Source organism: Sorex fumeus, unplaced genomic scaffold, assembly GCF_029834395.1.
Source record: "Sorex fumeus unplaced genomic scaffold, SorFum_2.1 ptg000098l, whole genome shotgun sequence".
NCBI lineage: Eukaryota > Metazoa > Chordata > Mammalia > Eulipotyphla > Soricidae > Sorex > Sorex fumeus.
The window spans coordinates 80,620,800-80,640,189 of NW_026606155.1; the positions used below are offsets into that span (position 1 = coordinate 80,620,800).

Below are 19,390 nucleotides of genomic sequence, written 5' to 3' on the forward strand. Positions count from 1 at the left end.
TTTAAGTGACTTAAGCAAGGTAGACTCTGAAATTGTAGCTTTATAAATCTTTTCATTTGTGTAATGTGAAAATCATAAATGTGTGATTATCCAGTCTCTTTATCTAGTCTCAGTTGTACTGTATATCGTTGTCTTTGGACAGTTAATGAAATGCCGACTGTTGTGCCATTTATCCTGGGACATAAATTATTAACTTGTGTTTCTACTTCTTTGGCCATGCTTTCCTTGCTTTGAGTTGGTGCACATGTAATCGAGAGTGTGTGTCTGGATGTTTGTATATTTATTTTTACTTTGTGTGTAAGGATAGTAAAAATCTACAAAGTCTAGCTGTTAGCTGGGTTATAATATGCATATTATAAGGTACCTGCTTTCGTCTATAGCTACCTCTTCGAGAAAATTAAGTGTCTACAGAACCGGTGACCTATTTTTAAGGGAAATAGTCAAATCTTTCTAAATGAAAAATTATTCCAGCACTACGTAATATTGGCAATTTTCCTCTGTCTGCTTTTAGAACTTATTGGCCAACCAGGTCAGACATTATTAAAGTTCAAGGGATTGGGAGAGAAAAGTAATGATTTTGTGCTACTATGAATTTTAAATGTTGCCATTTTCTTGTGCTACAGTATCATCGGTTTTCACTTGCCACTAAAAATGTATAGAAGTTTTAGACCAAATTCAGGGTCGAGGTTACAAGAGTGATAATGCTTCTGACTCATTCTCTTAGAAGTATGTTACTAAAATTATCTGGATACCATTTTGTACCAAGATACTTTTTATTAAGTCATTTGAAAGACGTAAGCTTCTGATTTTTTTTTTGGGGGGGGGGTTGGGGACTCTCATCACTTCTTAGACATTTGTACCGACATGGCTGGAGAATCTGTATTTACTGAACAAGAACCAGTGTACTGAGATAGTAGGGATTTTTTTTTTTATTCCTGTGGATAAATGTTTTGTGCTTAACAAAACAGATTTTTTTTAAAAAAAATAAGAAACTCTGGGAGTCAGAATCTTGCATAAATATTAAACAACAACAACAACAAAAACAGAGGGTGGGAACATACCTGGCAGTATTCAGGATTTACCCCTAGCTCTGCATGCAGGAATAGTCCTGGAAGGCTTAGGAAACTATGCAGTGCCAGGGATTCAACCCAGGTCAACTGCATGCAAATCTAGAGCCTTACACACTATACTCTCTCTCTAGCCCAGTAACCATTTTAATAATTTTAGAAATTTTCATTCTCTGGCGTATAGTTTTTGTCAGCAAATAAATGTTTAATAAATATTTGTCAAATTGCTAAATAAATGAACTGAATACTTAAAAAAGAATGGCTTCAATAGTAAAGTTATTTGAGTTACAAAATTAAATAGCTACCTGACTAGGGGCTGGAGAGATAGTTCAGGGGTTTAGGCACATGAGTAAACCCTGATTCAGTACCTGTCACACTATATGATCTAAGCACTTGCAGGATTGATCCCTGAGCACAGAGCCTGGAGCAAGCCCAGAGCACTGCTGGTTGTGAGCGAACCTTCTTCCATAAAATTATTGAACTTAATGAATTGAAGAGAACCAGGAAGAGGAGTTACACAAAATTATAATGGGTTGGCTGGATCCACCTAGGTATATTCACTTCTTTTGTGTAATGAGTTAGTCATTTCTTCATACCTTTAATATTATTTTTTTAGAGGAGAGGAGAGACATTTTGGGTTTTATCTTATTGGAATCCTGTGGCATAAGGTGATTCAGACTTTATAAAACCCAGCATCTCCCGGTTCTGGAGGTGGTCTGAATCATGGCTTTTACAGATTTCCTGCAATGCCTGGTATGCATTACCCACATGGCTGCTGTAAAGTTGGTTTGGTTAGTTAGGGTCGGGTAACTAATTCAAGGCACATATCACAGTTCACTTTTAGGGCACCTTGTATAGCCTGCTCAGGAACACTATTTCCCTTGGCTCACATGAACTATTCATGATTATGTTTATCATTCTTATTCTTATTCTTATAATCATGATGATGATGATATTTAAAAAAGAACAAAGCTGTTTTGTGAAAATTTTTCTATGTTAACTTGCATACAGTGTTCTGCATATGGCAATATCAGTCTTGTATAATAGATACCTGGTATTGTTTTAAGAGTCTAACATATGTAGGCTCATATGCTGCCTGGACCCATATGCTGCCCATGCCCATGTGTTTGACTGAGTGCATGTGATGCCCACATCTCCCCTCTTGATATGTATACTTTCATACCTTCATAGTTGGTTTGAATTTTGGAAAAAAAAATTCATTCTCCAGTATAGAGAGACTAGTTTCTTAGATTAACTTTTTAGAATTGTGAGAAGGGTGCTATCTAATATGTACAGTATAGTTATATGTAAACTATAATTATAAAACAATGTAATTTGTTGACTGGCCTATTAAGTTTAAAGTTTGTATTTCTGTTTTGTTGTTGTTAAAAGGCTTTTATTGGAATTGCTTTGTTCTCAGAATTCATGATAAAATGAATGAAATACTTCTCTCTGCTGTGCTTGGTGAGAACATAAATTAGCGTCATGGTGATGTATCTTTCTTTTTTCCCTTTTCGTTTGACGGAAGTCATTGAAATGATGACTACCCATTAATGTTAAGTATGTTATGTGTGGGAGACTTGAGCAGAAAATCTTTTGAAAGTTAGGTGTTTGTTTCTTTTATCATAAAGTCACCTGCATTTGATTCTTTTCAAATGTGCTTATGCTTAAAAATAGATCAGAATATTTCCCCTGATGTCTGTATCTTTGAGCCGAAAGATAAAGAGTTTATATTCAAAGTCTGTTTCCTAGCATTTTCATTGTCACATGTTGGGCAAAGCAAGGCGTGAGCCACGTTTGCCCAGCTGGATGGAGCAGACAATTGGGTGTGCCTATAGACGTCACCCTCTTTTAACAGATGAAGAGCAAGTAGGGAGGAAATGAAAGCAGGTGATCTCTTTGGGCCAGAGTGGAGAAGAAAGAGACAGCACTCACTGGGAGCAGGATTAGATACCTGGTCCTTTTGAGTTCCCTGCAAGAACACATTCTTGGCTGACACTGATACCAAGTAAGTATGTAACAATAGTATCCTCCTACATACAGACATTGCTCAGAAACATTCCTACTTTATTCCACTGACTGGAGTGCAAGCAGTAAGTGGTGAGAGTTTAACAGCAAACTGGGAGGTGTCAGGGTGTTTGGTCAAAGCTACTCACTTTCATGCATGCTGAAGTTAGGGTATTGGTCTGGAAGTTGTCAGCAGACCCCAGGATGAGATCAAGTTGCTCCAGGAAAAATGTGCAGTGTGGTTCTTCTAGCTCATTCAGCAAGCAGTTTTCCAGGTGGCTTCTGTCTTGAATTACCTCATTGTTTCTGCTTTCCTCTGTTCTGGGAGGGAGTAAGAAGCCTTGAAGATAATTTTGATGCTGAAAAGAAAATTTAAGTTTCTCATATCAAAGTCAGGCTTTTGAAATATTGATATAAAAATCATTGGAGTTGCTGATGCACTAGGCACATTCAGATTTGGGGAGAATCTCATACAACATTAGGTTACAATAACAATACAATGATAATAATACAATAATAATATAACATTGTGCTATTGTGTGTTTTGGGTAGGTTCTGATTTTTGGAGTACAGATGAAAACTAGAGACATTTTAAAGATACTGTGTTAAGCAGAAGATTATATGGCTCCAGAAGGAACCAGGTGAATCCTGGAGTTTAGCAGACTGAACAGGAATCTCCCCATGTGGGACCATTGGTGAACTTCTCAGTTGTCTAGTCTGGATCAGGAAGGTGCTTGTGGTGTCAGATGAAAGTATCCCTATGGAGTGGCTTGAGCAAGTCTGATTTTTCTGATCCAGGCTGTCTAAAAGCATTTATGACATCCTCCTTTTGGGGTTAAAAAAGCCAGATTAAGGGGCTGGAGCAATAGCATAGCAAGGAGGGCATTTGCCTTGCACGCGGCCGACCCGGGTTCAAATCCCAGCATCCCATATGGTCCCCTGAGCACCACCAGAAGTAATTCCTGAGTCAGAGCCAGGAGTAACTCCTGAGCATTGCCGGGTGTAACCCAAAAAGCAAAAAAAAAAAAAAAAAGCCAGATTTAGAAGATTGTCAGTTGTGCTGAGGAATCTTATGTGATAATAGTTTCTTAAGTAATTTTTTCCATAAATTTTGAACAAATACTCTTTGGATGCAATACTGTAGGCAAATACATTATTAGTGGGAATGGATTGGTACAACTATTATGGAAAACCCTATGGAAGATTCTGAAAAGGAAGAAGAGAAATATCATATGATTCACCTGTTTCACTTCTGGATATTTATCTGAACAGGCTGGAGCGATAGCACAGCGGATAGGGCATTCGCCTTACAAGCGGCCAACATGGCCGACCCGAGTTCGATTCCTCCGCCCCTCTCGGAGAGCCTGGCAAGCTACCAAGAGTATTCGATATGCCAGACACAGTAACAACAAAGTCTCCGATGGAGACGTTACTGGGCCCGCTCGAGCAAATTGATGATCAACGGGAGGGCCTTTACCTTTTACCTTTACCTATGTAGACATGAATTCAGAAGGACACATACATTTGGAAGAGTTATCCACAATAACTAAGATAAAGAAACAACCTAAATACCTGCAGGTAGATGAATGGATAAAGTCCATAGACTACAATTCAGCTACAAAACTATGGTGAAAACTTGCCCTTTGTGATAACATAGCTAGATCTTGAAGCGGATCTCCGGAGCATCTCTAGGTGTGCCCTGGAGGTCTGTGGGCGTTGCTGGGATCATCCTGTGGATCTCAAGCATCACAGGGCCTGAGCAGCACTGCATCCTTCCTTGGGCCTTAGCACTAAATCACTAACTTGGTTGACTGGATATCATAAGGAGTGGCCTCTGGAGCCCTTGAACACTGCCTGGAGCATGCTCTGCCACCATCACAACCAGCAACAGTGAAATGTTACTGAAACAGAAACAGATGAAAAAGAATGTAGGGGTTAGAGCCAAATTGCCTTGTTCACGTACTGTTTGTGTTAATTGGATAAGATATTTGAGCCCTTCACCCAATCTCTTACTATCAACTTTTATTCTGTAGTCATGATACCTAAATAAAAACAGTGTCTGGTACTTAAAAAGCACCCAGCCCTTTGCTCAGTGATGGTCTCCTGATAATGATCATGTGTACCACAGTCCCCATAACAGTGGGCATTTGTTGAGTACCTACTGGGACTGATTGAGCTCATCAGGAATGTGGAATAGTTACAACTAATGTTCTAGCAAAAGTGATTAGACAAGAGGTCATAACTAAGTTCCATCTCTAAGACCAAACTCCATCTCAGCTCATCCTCTGGGTTCTCTTATGACACACAGAGATGTAGAGGAGGCATTTACAACCATTTACGATTGGTTTTATTGGAGTAAATGACACTAAGTGCTGAGATTAACTGCCAAAAGGATTTGATTGTGACTTAAGAATAAAAGGCTTGTGGTAAGAGTTAAAATTTTGTGCTTAATAAGAGACAAGCTTAATGCATTTTAAGGCATTCCATTTGTTGTTTTAATATTCCCAGCATTTATTATTAAAGTAGGGTGGTTGTGGAATAATTATAGCCCATATCATGATGATGATGTTTTTGGAGAAGATTGTAAATGTACAGTTTTTTTTTTCTTTTCCAAACTAATGTGGTAGGGAAAATGTAGACTCTGAAACTTCAGATAGTTTTCTTGACCTCCAAAGAACACTACTGAGACTACGTAAAAGCACTATTTATACTATGGTATAAAAAGGCTATTTTTATACCAATTCTTGCATTTCCCTGTTAAATTTTTAAAATAAACTCATCTGTTTGGCAACTAAGAGGTGGGAGTAGGGGATTAAAAGAGGGAAATAATACAAGATTACCAATATCATTATGCTAATACCGAAAATTTATCGTGAAGATGATACATTTGTGATCTGTATAAATTATAACAATTAAAAAGTGAATCTGGCCACTGATTTTATGCAAGGTTACTGGGACCAATTCAATTTTAAAAAAGTAGAAAATCTGAACTTTTGTGTGTGTGCAGAAAAGGAATAAGGAAATATGTACATTATTCTAAAGTTTTATACTCAGAAGGTTTTGAAAGTCATTGTGTTAATTAGACATAGACTGGTAAGTAGCATTATGGTCATAGAATTAAGTTATAGAATTAAGTTAGGCACCAAATGTTCATTCATTCACTTAGAATGATGATGATGATGATGATGGCGATGATGATGATGATGATGATGATGATGGTGAAGAGTTGACAGAATGACTTGATATTTCAGCAGGTTTATATAAACTGAGGAATTACCTGAAATATAAATGAGCCATTTAGGTAATCTTATGTATCAACACAACCAGAAAATATTTGAAAATTTAAAAATTGGACACTTGCTGGGGCCTGTGAGGTAGTACAGCAGGTAAGGCACTTGCCTTGTACATAGCTAACCTGTGTTTTATCCTCAGCATCTCATCCCAGAGCTCACTAGGAGTGGTCCCAGAGAGCAGAGTCACAAGTCCTGAACACAGCCAGGTGTCCCCCAAAAGGAGTCTAGTTTATGAAAACTATCTTAAATTAATCACAATCTGTAATGTTTTTGAGGGAAAATGTTACTGAGGAAAGTCTAGCAGTGTTACTTTATGTTAGGTCTAAAGATTTTGCAAATTTTTCCTCTATTGGGAATAACTTGCTTGGCAAAATGCTATGTAAATGTACTTTGCATGGGGTTTTGAAAACAGCCAGTGAAATGGTTAAATTCTGAAAAATAATGTACTTGTTCTTGTTCCATATGTGTGTGTATGTGTGTGTGTGTGTGTGTGTGTGTGTGAGAGAGAGAGAGAGAGAGAGAGAGAGAGAGAGAGAGAGAGAAAAGAGTTGCTTGTATATTTGTGTTGGTGAATTTTGGGGGGCATTGGGGACATATGTAAGCACATAGGGTAAAAGAGACCCCCCTTGAAGTCCCCAGGGGAAAAGAGTGAGACAAAAACAGATACTTATTACAGAGAGGAGGCAGTGAAGGGGGGTGGGCATTTAATGGTACAAAATGTTGTAGTGGAGTGATGAGGATGTCTTCTCTGTGGACTTGTTTCAGTTAAGGAATGGGGCAAAAGGCAGATTGCTGTAGGGTAGAGGCAAAGTAGAATTTATGGGACCAAAGAAATAGTGACGTGATGGACAGTAGTTTGAAAGGTAGGCAGTTTATGGTTTAAGAAAACAGTGGCAGGGTTGGAAGTAAATGAAGAATAAAGAAAGGAGAAAAAATGATGGAAGATAAACTAGCTAATTATTACTTACTACAGAGTTAGGAGAAAGCTTATTTTAATTTGCAACAGAAAGATGTGTGTTTCTCATACAGCCTGTTGTGATAAGGCTATCATTCTCTGCTTCCTTTCTCTCTCTCTCTCTTATGGTAGTCACACTTAAATTGCTACAAACTTCTAATCTAATTGGATATAATGCTAAGAACAATGCTTGAACATAGCACTGTAGTAGCACTGTCCTCCCGTTGTTCATTGATTTGCTTGAGCGGGTCCAATAACATCTCCATTGTGACACTTGTTGTTACTGTGTTTGGCAAATCGAATACACCATGGGGAGCTTGCCAGGCTCTGCCATGCGGGTGAGATACTCTCGGTAGCTTGCCGGGCTCTCTGAGAGGGGTGGAGGAATCGAACCTGGCTCAACCAGGCCGGCTGCGTGCAAGGCAAATGCCCTACCCCTGTGCTATCCCACCTACAAACTTAATTTAAAGATTTTTATAATTAGTTTAGCCTGTTGTATTTTTAAAAAAGCAATCACTGGAGCTGGAGCAATAGTACAGTTGGTAGGGTACTTCCCCTTGCACATACTGACCTGGGTTTGATCCCTGACACTATATTGCTTTCTGAGCCCACCAGGAGTGATCCCTGAGAACAGAGCCATTAATAAGACCTGACTACTTCCAGGTGTGGCCCCAAAACAAAACAAGACAAAAAATGAATCACTGTAGGAGGAAAGGATTGATAAACATTTCTTACAGATGTACCTATTTATATATTGTATTGAAGCTATTTGGAATATTTTAAAGAAAATGACCAGAACTCTTGTCTTGAAAGTGAAATTAAGTGTCTGCCGCCCAGACTTCTTATTCTTGGTCTGATTTATATTATGACTTGTCTTAAAAGTTAAAGCCCAAATTTAATTAGAAAGGAAGATGTATAGATGCTTAAGACTCTAATTAAATCAGAACATTTAGAATAGGGTGGGACTTGGAGCAGGAAAGATTCTTAAAGATCCATTTGTCCAGCTCTTCTTCATTTTTTTCTCTTTCCTTATTGCCTACTTATTTAATTTTTAAAATTTTATAATGAAATATATAGCATGCAAATTGAAAATAATAAAGACTAATTTGTATAATGATCTCTTTCAGTCTACTCATGAAAAAGAATGAAGAATAATTTGTATAATGATCTCTTAAAGTCTACCTTGTTTATATTTCAGTTACTTTTATTTCAACAGGAATGAAGTATTCTGTCACTGTTCTCATCTTCCCAATTCCTTTTCTTCCTTTTCTCTTTTTCCTTAGGTGATCATAGTCTTGAGTTATCAGCCTCATGTGTTTCTTTTATCACTATATTTATATATGACAATAATTGGATAAGCAATTATATTTTACTGTTGCTATTCATTATAGAAATGATGCCAAATATAAATTTGATTCTGTTGCATATTTTTGTAAGTAATCCATTTTTTAGATTTATGTGTGAGAAAACTGATGATTTTATTTATATTCTCTTTTCACTTTTTCACCCGAGATATTTTCAAATCTGTTGTATTTCAAATCTGTTGTTCTCCCCTCAAGGCTTCACATATGCAAGGCCTGAGCTCTGCCATTGACATGGGGAATCCACAACCTGTTGTGCTTGGGGTTCACTATCACTGCTCCCAAGGATTGACGTTGAATTGGGTTTCCTGAATGCAAAGCATGCACTCCAGCTTATTGCACTATCTTCCTAAACTTTTCCTTTGATACATTCTTTGTAAAAATCTGCAGACAGCACTGTTTACAATAGGTAGAATATGGAAAAAACCTGAAGGTGTGATTTGTTGTTACTGTTTTTGGCATATTGAATACGCCATGGGGAGCTTCCCAGGCTTTGCCATGTGGGAGGGATACTCTTGGTAGCTTGCGGGGCTCTCTGAGAGTGACAGAGGAATCGAACCCAGGTTGGCCGCGTGCAAGTCAAACGCTCTATTGACCAGTTTTTTTTTTATTTTCTTATTTCTACTATTATTTCCTCCCATAAGTTGATTAGTGGTTTATTTTTTGATATAGGCAAGAAAGATTGTGAAGATACTTACTTTGCAATCATTGAATTCTGATTTTTTTTTTATTGCCCCTTTTTTGGATGTAGTCTAGTCAAGCCCTAAGAGGAATTTTTGGCACTTTTACAAAGCCAGAGTACAAAGTATAGAGATGAGAATAATCCCAGATGAGAGCTTTTTTAAGTGTCCCAGACTGGAAGACTCAACCCTAAAAGTCTGTACTCAAAGAGTAAATAGTAGCAAAGTTCAAGTGGTCATCTTTCACTTTCATTGGCTTCTAAAATTAATTCTTGAGTTTGAATTAAAGTCATCCTGGACTCCTAGTGCTTTCCAAATCAAACCAGATCTTTTTCTTTGGAAAAAAGATCATTTCAGTTTTCAAATTATCAAGTAGTTTTTAAGTATTCTGGCACGTAATAAAATATGTTAGGAGACCACGAGAATCAGTAAGAATTATAAAAGACTTAAAAGGCCCCAATTAGTTTAAATGTTCAACAGAATTTTTATAATTGTATTCCAGAGCTAAAATAAAATATTGAAACATTCTGTGAAGTCCATGTTCTCCCTAGAATACCTCTTCCCCTGCACCTCTCTCTGCCTCTCCCTTTATATTTCTCTAAATTTCTTTCCAAAAAAACTGCTAAAAAGAATTAAACAATTTATGAATGAAAAATGCAATAACTGAAAGTTAATAGATTTTGATATCAAATTGGAAGATGTTACTAGAGAGAGCGTTTATTAACTGGAAAATAGATCAGAAGAAAATATCCAGAGTTTAATAGAATAATAATGAATTATTTGAAAGGTGTGGGATATATGAAGATAAAGAGTTAGAGGATATAATACTGATGACTACTTTATATTTAGAGTCTAATGAGAAGGAGAAAGAGAACTAAAGCAGTGTTTGAAAAACCAATGGTTGAGTGGATGATCATACTAATCTGTGGTAAATAGAGAAATGAAACAAGGGAATAGATAGTATCTAATAATGACAGGCCCTTGACCTTAAAGGGCTTTCTGTGAAATTATTAAGCAGTGTGTATGAGAGGAAGTTGGGATAGAAAAAGGCAGATTAAAAATAACAGAAGATACGGTGGAGAATCTTGAGTAGTGATTTTGTACAACAAATGTATACACCTTTCTAACCATGTTACATAAATTACAATAACATTTTTTGAAGAAAAATATGTAATGGTTGAGAATATTCTCCAAAATGATGAAAAGTATCTAGCCAAATACTTAAGAAGTCCAACAAGTTCTAAGCAGAAACTTAAAGAGTTACCACTCTGGTACTAAAAATACTACAAAGTTAAAACTGAAAAGAAAAGTCTGAAAACAAGGTAGAGAGAGAGATACATTTATCCTTAAGAAGATCAGAAAATTGAAATCACAAACATGGACAGATAGAATTATTAAATGAAAGTTATTAAATGGAAGAATAAAGAAGGTTCTACATGAAAGGGAATATTTGTGGGTATATCTGAATGAACAGAGACTATAGTGATTTTAATAGTAACAGTATTTTAACAGTAATTGATTGGGAGAGTGATAGTACAGAGGTGGAGGGACTTGCCTTACATGTGACCACAGTACTGGTTCAGTTCCCAGCATGTCATATGATCCCTGTAGAATCACTGGGAGTGATACCTGAACACAAAACCAAGAGTAAACCCTGAGCACCACTATGTGGTCCAGCAGCTCCTCCCCCAAGTGATTTATTATGAACTTTTGTATGGATATATAGAATTATAGTGATATTAGTCATATCCAATATTGGAGGAGGAAAATATTCATAGTGTTGTAAATTTTTTGTATTTCCCAGGCAGTGTACAATAAATTTTGATAAGCCACTGGGCAATTGGCACCAATAGAGGGTATTGTTTTCTATTGTAAATATTGATTTGGTTTGTATTTTCATTATTCATAGGAAAATTGAAAGCTGCTTTATATGCAGTAAATAGCTTTTGAGCAAAGACTCAAGAAGTCACATAAAAATCACATAGTTCAGGCAGTGCTAGTACTATGGTTGTTAAGAAAATATACTTTAGGGGCATAAAGAGTAACAAAAATTGTCCCAAAATTTTAATTTTGTTGCTTCTAATCATAGTTCCTTTATCTTTCAACCAAAAATGAACAGTATTTTAATATAAGTAATTAGAAGGATTTTTTTTTTACAGTTTAGAATACTTTCTCATTTCATTGGAATTTGACTAAAACCTCCCATACCTCCAGTGGTCTTTCATAGGAACAACACCCACATTTCAGGCTTCTTTTGAGTATAATAAAACATCATATAAATGTCCAAACAGGCCATCGACACACAGAATATACAATACTGATTTCTGTGTTTGTTTGTAAAGATTGGTCAACCCTGGGATTCGAGTTTGGGTTTTGGGATTTGTTCTGGTTTTGATCCCCAGTTGTCACTTTCCTAGCTATTTTGTGTCTTTCTTAATTTCTCTTCCTTCATTTCTCCATATTTTTCTTGTTATTTTGTTTTTGTTTTTTGTTTGGTTATTTGTGAGGGCCATATATGGCAGTGCTTAGAGTACCATGTGATACCAGAAATTGAACGTAGGGCAACCACCTGAAAAAATATTCACTCCAGCCCTCTGATCTGTCTTCCTAGCCACACCTCTTTATCTTTGAAGTAAGAAAAAGTAATAGTGCCTAACGCAGAAGATAATAAAACGTGTCCAGAATAGTGTCAAAACAAAATATATGTCATAAAAATCTTGTCATACAGCCATTTTTGATGTGACTTTGTTTTATCAGCAAAATTAGCTAAGAGTTGAAATAGGGATGTCAGGGTTCTAAAGAATAGAGCTTATGTTTAGCATGGGCTTGGCCTTGGGGAACAACATGTGATAATAGTCTTTGTGGCTGTTGAGTACTCTTGGCTGTCAGATCTGATCATCATATCCCATTAGTCGTATGTGGCTTGACCCCAGCACTGCTGGGTGTGGTCCCTGTTATTTGGAATATAAAAGGTGAAAGATTTATACAATCTGAAAAGAAACCAGAGGACCAGGAGGATTGGTTCATGGTTGGAAGCTAGCTTCAAGTGCTGGGGGAGAAGGCAGTTGGGATAGATAAGGGACCACTATGACAAAGATAGTTGGAAATGGTCACTCTGGATAAGAAATGAATGCTGAAAGTACATAAAGGAACAAATCTCAGTATCTGTATTGCAAACCATAACACCCAAAATGATAGAGAGAGAGAGAGAGAGAGAGAGAGAGACAGAGACAGAGCCTCCTTTATAGATTTATTTATAAATATTTCTTGCCTCCCCCTTTTTTATTGTCTCCAATGTATTGTAATTTCTCTTTACATTCTTACAATTTTATATTATATTATCTTGAAATAAAAAAATTAGTACTATACTATTTTTATACCAACTCTTATTATTTTGTCAAATTCTTTCTTGATAGTGGAAAACAGATGGCTTCTGTTTCAATTTTTTTTTTTTTTTTTTGCTTTTTGGGTCACACCTGGTGATGCACAGGGGTTACTACTGGCTCTGCACTCAGGAATTACTCCTAGTGGTGCTCAGGGGGCCATACGGGATGCTCAGAATCGAACCTGGGTTTGCTATGTGCAAGGCAAACATCCTACCTGCTGTGCTATTGCTCCAGCCCCTGTTTTAAACTTTATGTAGATGAGGTGGACAGCATACAAAGGAGGGTAGATGCATTGGTTTTCTCAAAACCCTCCACTGGCAAAGCTCTCTGACTCATTCACATATACTGTCTCACAGATTTAAAGAGGTTCTCCTTCACATATTGAGAAAGGTTGTATCCTGTAATTGTGAAGTCTCCTAGCCTGATGTTTTGTTCTAGTATCCTGCTTTATCCCCTTTTAATCGGTTTACTGCTTCACAGAAATAGTATTCGTTTTGCTCAGTGAATTTTGAAGCGAATATAGAGTGTAGAACAATAAGTTTCCTGGATCTATCACAAAAGGAACATGAAAATTAAGTAAATAGTATTTGCTTCTTTATGGAATTTTTTTCAGAGCTGGATGCTTGCAAAGAGGAAGCACATAAAATGTATGGTAGAATCTTCCTTAATTTTCTTCTTGCTTCAGGTTTCCACCTGAGAACATAAGACTTTCCCCTTAATAAGTGATGCATTGCAACTGATCCTGTGTTAAGCTCTGCTCTTAGATGATGCAGTTTTCATCCAACCCTCTGATGTTCATTTCCCTAATATCCTTTAAATTACTGGGTATCTTAGCTATATGGGTTTGGCACACATTGAGTTTAAATACTGACTGGGGAACTGGTTTGTTGCCTTTTTATATACCTGTCAGTGAGGAGTCTAGAATACAGTATAAAGCTGGATAAATAGCATTTTGTTGATGTTTAAAATTTGTTTGGAAAAAAGTATGAACACTCACACATAACTTCTTAATCTCTAGGTATATCAATCTGGTGAAACAGTAAAAGGAAAAATTTTAGGGTACTAGATACTGTGACTGCCAGCTAAAGAGAGACTTAGAAAGTGTGAAAATGGATAGCTCCTTGCAACTATCGCTTCCTATATACCCGGCATGGTGATGTAGGGACACCTTGTCTCAGAGCTTTCCCTCCATCCTGTCTCTTTCTGACCAAAAGCACACTGAAATGTTAGCAGTTCTATTTCTTATTTTTAGAGGGTGGAGGAGAAAAAAAAAAAGAACATTGTGTGATTACTTACATGAAGTGCATGTAGGCTGCTCAGTTCCTGGCTGCTTGAGCCATTCAATAGTGTCCTCAAAGTCAGGGTTCTTTCCATCTTCTGTACATGTGTCCTAAGTGTTTCAACTTTGTCCTGAAGTTTGTTTCCCCATTGCTCAACATGATTGTTGCTGTTCCTTGATATGCTGTTTGGCACACAGGTCAACCGAGTTTTACATGGTCATTCTAGAGGCCCATTGACATGCTTGCCTATTCTCAGACAGCTCCAGTGTGGGAGCTTGCTCTGAGGAGAGTAAGGGGGATAAAGTAAAACTGAGTTTTGAAGAGGTTTTTCATACGACATCCCAGGCGTCTGTGCAGGTTAAGTGACTGCAGTTTCAAAATGTAGATTTAGTATGCACTTAGTGATGCATTTATGCTTCAAAACCATTGTACTTCTGAAATATGTGGCTAATCAGGTCGTGATTTACTTTGCTAGATCCCTAACAATCATGTGAGTACTTGACAGTGCTCTCAGTTTTGCTTTTTGTATATATAGATATTCAGAGTGTCCTGTTAGTTGGTTTGTGTTCTCATTTAATTTTTAATTTTGATACCATATTTTCCAACATTCATGTAGGGATGTAGATGATGAGTGAATTCTAAGTACTGCTGACGACTCATGGTGGTGTTCAAGTTCCATCTTTTAATTACGCAGAAGTATTTTCTCTTTTCCTTTCTTAGCAAGGAACCATGGTTCTTGTGAATTTAGTATGTGTCAAATTTATGCTATAATAACTGCTGTTCTTAGCCAATCAAATCAAACACTGGTGTAAGGTGAGAGGCTGAGATAGTTCTTCAGTGCAGTGACTCAGATCATAAGATAGCTCCACTCTTTGGGTGCCCTCACTCCCTTCCTTGGGTATCAGTTGACAAAGGAACAGAAAGTATGAAATAACCATACACTGAGTCATTGGCTTAGTTGCAATAGAACTACTTTCCTGCTTTCTGTGGTGGGGACATGTTTAGACTGATTTTATCAGGTTGCCATTTATAGGAATAGATAGTTCACAGCGAACTTTCTAGGAGACATCATTTAGTTCTTAGTACCTTAAAATTTTTTTTTTGTAATAGATACTGTGATGTACAAAATTGTTTAACAGTAGAGTTTCAACAGTGTTCCAACTCTATCCCACCATTTGTGTCCATATCTCTCCACCAATGACTCCAGGTTCCTTCTCAACCAACCAAACCTGACTCTGACAGATATATTTTTAAATTTAATGATTGTAGCTTGGATCCCATGCTTCCATTGTTGTTGAGTCTAGTGGTTTATATATATATATATATATATGTATATATATATATATATATATACACATATATACATATATCTTGCCTCTGTACCACAGACAAGCCCAAGGCCCCTGAACCTCACCCCATATTATTCCCCAACCTCTTCTTCTTGCCCCCCCACCCCTCTACTACCACACACGCACACACACATGCACACACACACACACACACACACACACACTCACACACACTTCTATCCTTCCTTGAAATTTTTATTTCAGTAACCTAGAGCCAATGTTTTGCCCATATTTTATACCTTCCATTCCCTGGATATGTATATTCTATAAACCACAGAGTATTAAGAACACCCGTCTTTCTGCTTGTCCTTGTCTTTCTGATTTCACTTTACATGACCTCTTTAGTAAACCAAGCTGAAAGCATTTTGGAACCTGCTCCATCTTTCTGTTGTTACTGTGTTAATAAGATTTTATTTTTTAGGTTTGTCAAGTTTGGGGGTTTTTTTTGCAGAGGCCAGGGGAATGGGGGGCAGTCTATTGTTGTATAAGCTAAAACCTCTCTAATCGTTTTGTATGCTGATAAAATGAGTTGCTTCCATCGGCTCTGTCCATGATTTTAGCCAAATAGAATCCTAAACTGAAAAAACAATTGCCTAGCTCAAGACATTAGTTTTTATAATACTCTCAAACCCCAATCAATTTTTTTTTTAACTTTGAACTCTTTATTCTTGGAATTATTTCTCCAACTCTCTCTTAGTCTTTCTTTCAGGGAAACTCCTATTACACTTCAGTTTTAGTCACAGCTTAGTTTTCTGTTGCTTCAGTAACAAGTCAGTAACTTTTTCGTTGCTTCGCATTTTTTGACACACAGTGACTGGTATTTTGTCAACCTTAAAATGTTCAACACGCATGTATTTTGCTGTGCACTGAGGAGGAGTCTAGGTTTGTTTCATTTTTTTTACAGCTCTATTGAAATATGACTAGGTTTAAGATGTGCAATGTGATCATATGATGATATAGTATAAAATGATTACCACAATAAAGTTAGTAAATACAGCCATTTTCTCACATAATTATCAGATCAGATCAGATTCTATTTCTCTATGTATCTGTCTCTCTATCTGAGCTAAGCACATTTAACATCTGTACTCTTAGCAGTTTTCAAGTATATAGCATAGTATTACTGTCTGTGGTCACCATACTGGACATTAGGTATTCAGAATGAGGGCTCTCTCTAACAAAAATATCTAACATATCAGTTTATTCCATAGTTTGTTAAAATTTTGGGCTTACTTCTAAGGACTTATTGACCTTCCTAGAAGATGATTGTCAGCAGACCTCATAGGGAAGGTGATTTTCATGTGAAGCTTAGGCGAATTAGGTATAATAGGAAGCCTTGTATGTATGAAATTTGATCTTCTCAAGGTGATTTTATTTTTAAAGAAAAATTGATAAAAAAAAATGGACTATTTTAAACTTACATTTCTTTGGTTTGTACTTTGGGCAACATCCAGTGGTACTCAGGACTTACTCCTGGCTCTGTGCTCAGGAATCATTCCTGGCAGTTCTTGGGGGACGGTATATGGTACTCAGATTAAATTGGAGCAAGGCAAGCACCTTAACCTCTGTACTAGCTCTTGGTTCTAATTTATAATGCTATTCATTAGTTTTTCATACTTTGGGGTTATTAAAACATTCTCATCGGGAATGGGGGAGGAGCTTCCCAAGCAGTACTCTGGGAGTAATTCTCAGCCTCTGGGCCATTGATTCAATGCGAGGCATGAGGATGTGATGCTTACACCCTCTGGTGCTGGGGATTGCTTGGGTCTCCATGTCAATGATCAGGGCTATGCCTTGTAAAGTTCAAGGAGCTGTTTGGTGCTGGGAATCTAACCAGGGCAGCTGTATTCAAGTCATGGACTTTACCCTCTGTGTTGTCTTTCCAGACCCCAATACACTCATTTAATGATCACCCGTTTCTCTTGATAAACCTAGCTGTTTTTTTTTAAACCTACTCTTATAATCTGCCTAAAGTGGGAGGGATTGAAAACTCATGTCTATGATAGAATAGAACAGATAACAATACTGTGACAATGAGTAAAGAAATATGGTCTCATTGTTTTTATTTCACGGTTTATGTGAAATTACCTGTGATGAGCTTTAAGGGGTTTCATTCATGAATAGATGCGTTTTAATTACTCACAGCACTTTGGTGTGCTATAAAAGTCGAATTATTAACACTGTAATTTGCTTAGATAGCATTTAGGAGGAAATATTTCAGAAATAATTAATTGTTTTCAAGATATGACCACGTAGATCTATCTACAGAGGGTAATCAAAAAGAATAGCTGTAGGATATTGATTAATTTTTAGAGGGAAGAAATTCCATTCTGTTTCTAAATGTTAACAATTGCAAGCGGAGAATACCCACTTGAGAAGAATGTTTTCCAGGTTGCCTCATGGCCAGGTGTCCAACATAGTGCGAAGTCTTAGATGAACAAGGCTTATGGCAGTCTGGGAATGCTGCACTCCCAGGACCCTAGCTTCCTGCTGGGAAAGCTTCTATTTTCAAAGCATGCCAGTAGGGTGGTATCAGTGGGAGTGATCCGGTAGTCACTATGCCACTTCTAGTGAAGACTGAAGTTTGCAGAAGAGAATACCTGTGAGGAAATAGAATACATCTCAGAATGTTTCCCTGGAATGAATTGCATGTTTCCTCCTGCTCGTGAGATTTTTCTTTCTCTTTTCTAGTAGAACTAAATCTTGCCTTCTCTTGGTACCCGTTAGCATGACTGCACAGTACAGATATGATTTACAGTCATTCTGGTTTGGAAAAAAATCCAAACCACGGGCTCATTTGCTTTGAGACCATCCATACTTTCCCTTTTTCCTTTTTCTGTCTCCTTGACCTAGCAGCAGGAAGCCTTTGTTTGAGGTGTTCATCTGGAACAACTTTTCCACACTTGTTTTCATGTTCTGTTAGATTACAGGGCAGCAGGCCTACCTTTGAAGCTCCTTTCTCTTTTGTTTCTTTGCTGTGCACTCCAGTAATTAACTTTGTCCTTCTTTTATTTGTTCCAGTCAATCGCAGGCCACTCTGCTGAGCATCTTCTCCCAGGAGTACCAGGTTAGAAGTTTTCTCCTTTGTGAGGGTTGACAGGTGCCTAATTGAATGATGAATGTCCCTTTATTTCTTTGTAATTGAACTGCCAGCTCTCTGATTGGGTTGGAGGATGTTCTCCTTTCCACATCAAGCACCGCCTGCGTCTCAGTGGAGGCCTGCCAAGCCTACCCATCCATCTGTCTAATAACATCTAGCCTTTGCTTATTTGGTGGACCTGTAATAAATTATGCTAAACCATTATTATTCTGACAATAATAATTTCCCTGTGTTGCGTGGTTCCATGTGCTAAATGTTTGCTGACTTGCACTGTCAGTGCCGCTTTCCATTGCTGACAGAGATGATGATAAATGACCATTGCTGGAGTGGCAGAAGGCAAGAGAGGCAGAAAATGGAGTCATTTATCATGAGATGACAGGTGTCAGTCAAGTGGCAAGTCTCTATGGAATTACTTTTTGTAGTTTTCAAATAAGTTGTTTTTAAGCAATGTTCTTCCTGGTTAAAAATGGCAATTGGATTGTAAAACTAGAGTGCGGAGGACTTAGATGGAATTGAATTGAGGAAAATTAATACAAAGGTTGAAAGAGAGAACAAGTTTTTCTCTGCCCTCGACAACCCTAAGCAAACTTATTTAGATTCAATTACTATGACCCTCTTGGCTTTTTCATACATACTGTACCTAGTGGTACACAGACTGAAGATATCCCAGCCAAGCAATGGAGATTAAAATGCTTAGGTTCATAGAGAAGAAGGAAAAAAGTCTCACCAAATCTCCAAACTATTAGTATTTGTCCTCTGTGCTAGATGTTGGGAACAAGAATTAAGTTGTTCTTGCTCTTGAACCTGATCTGTGACACAGCATTAAGTTCTTTTTGTTTTGTTTCAGAAACATATTAAAAGAACACATGCCAAGCATCATACTTCAGAAGCGATTGAAAGTTATTATCAGAG

The 19,390-nt window shown here is 37.3% G+C and overlaps 1 protein-coding gene across 3 annotated transcripts in view; it reads left to right on the forward strand.

Annotated features, from left to right (window-relative positions):
* CDIN1 (CDAN1 interacting nuclease 1) overlaps window positions 1–19,390 on the forward strand; it is a 262,518-nt gene that overhangs the window by 32,980 nt on the left and 210,148 nt on the right. For 2 of the 3 annotated variants that reach the window (XM_056134132.1, XM_056134133.1), the window contains exons 2-3: window positions 18,400–18,445; window positions 19,326–19,390. The exons of the other annotated variant lie outside the window; for it this stretch is intronic. In XM_056134132.1, coding sequence (XP_055990107.1) covers window positions 18,400–18,445; window positions 19,326–19,390 — 111 coding nt within the window. The remainder of the gene's footprint in view (window positions 1–18,399; window positions 18,446–19,325) is intronic. 3 annotated transcript variants of the gene reach the window in all.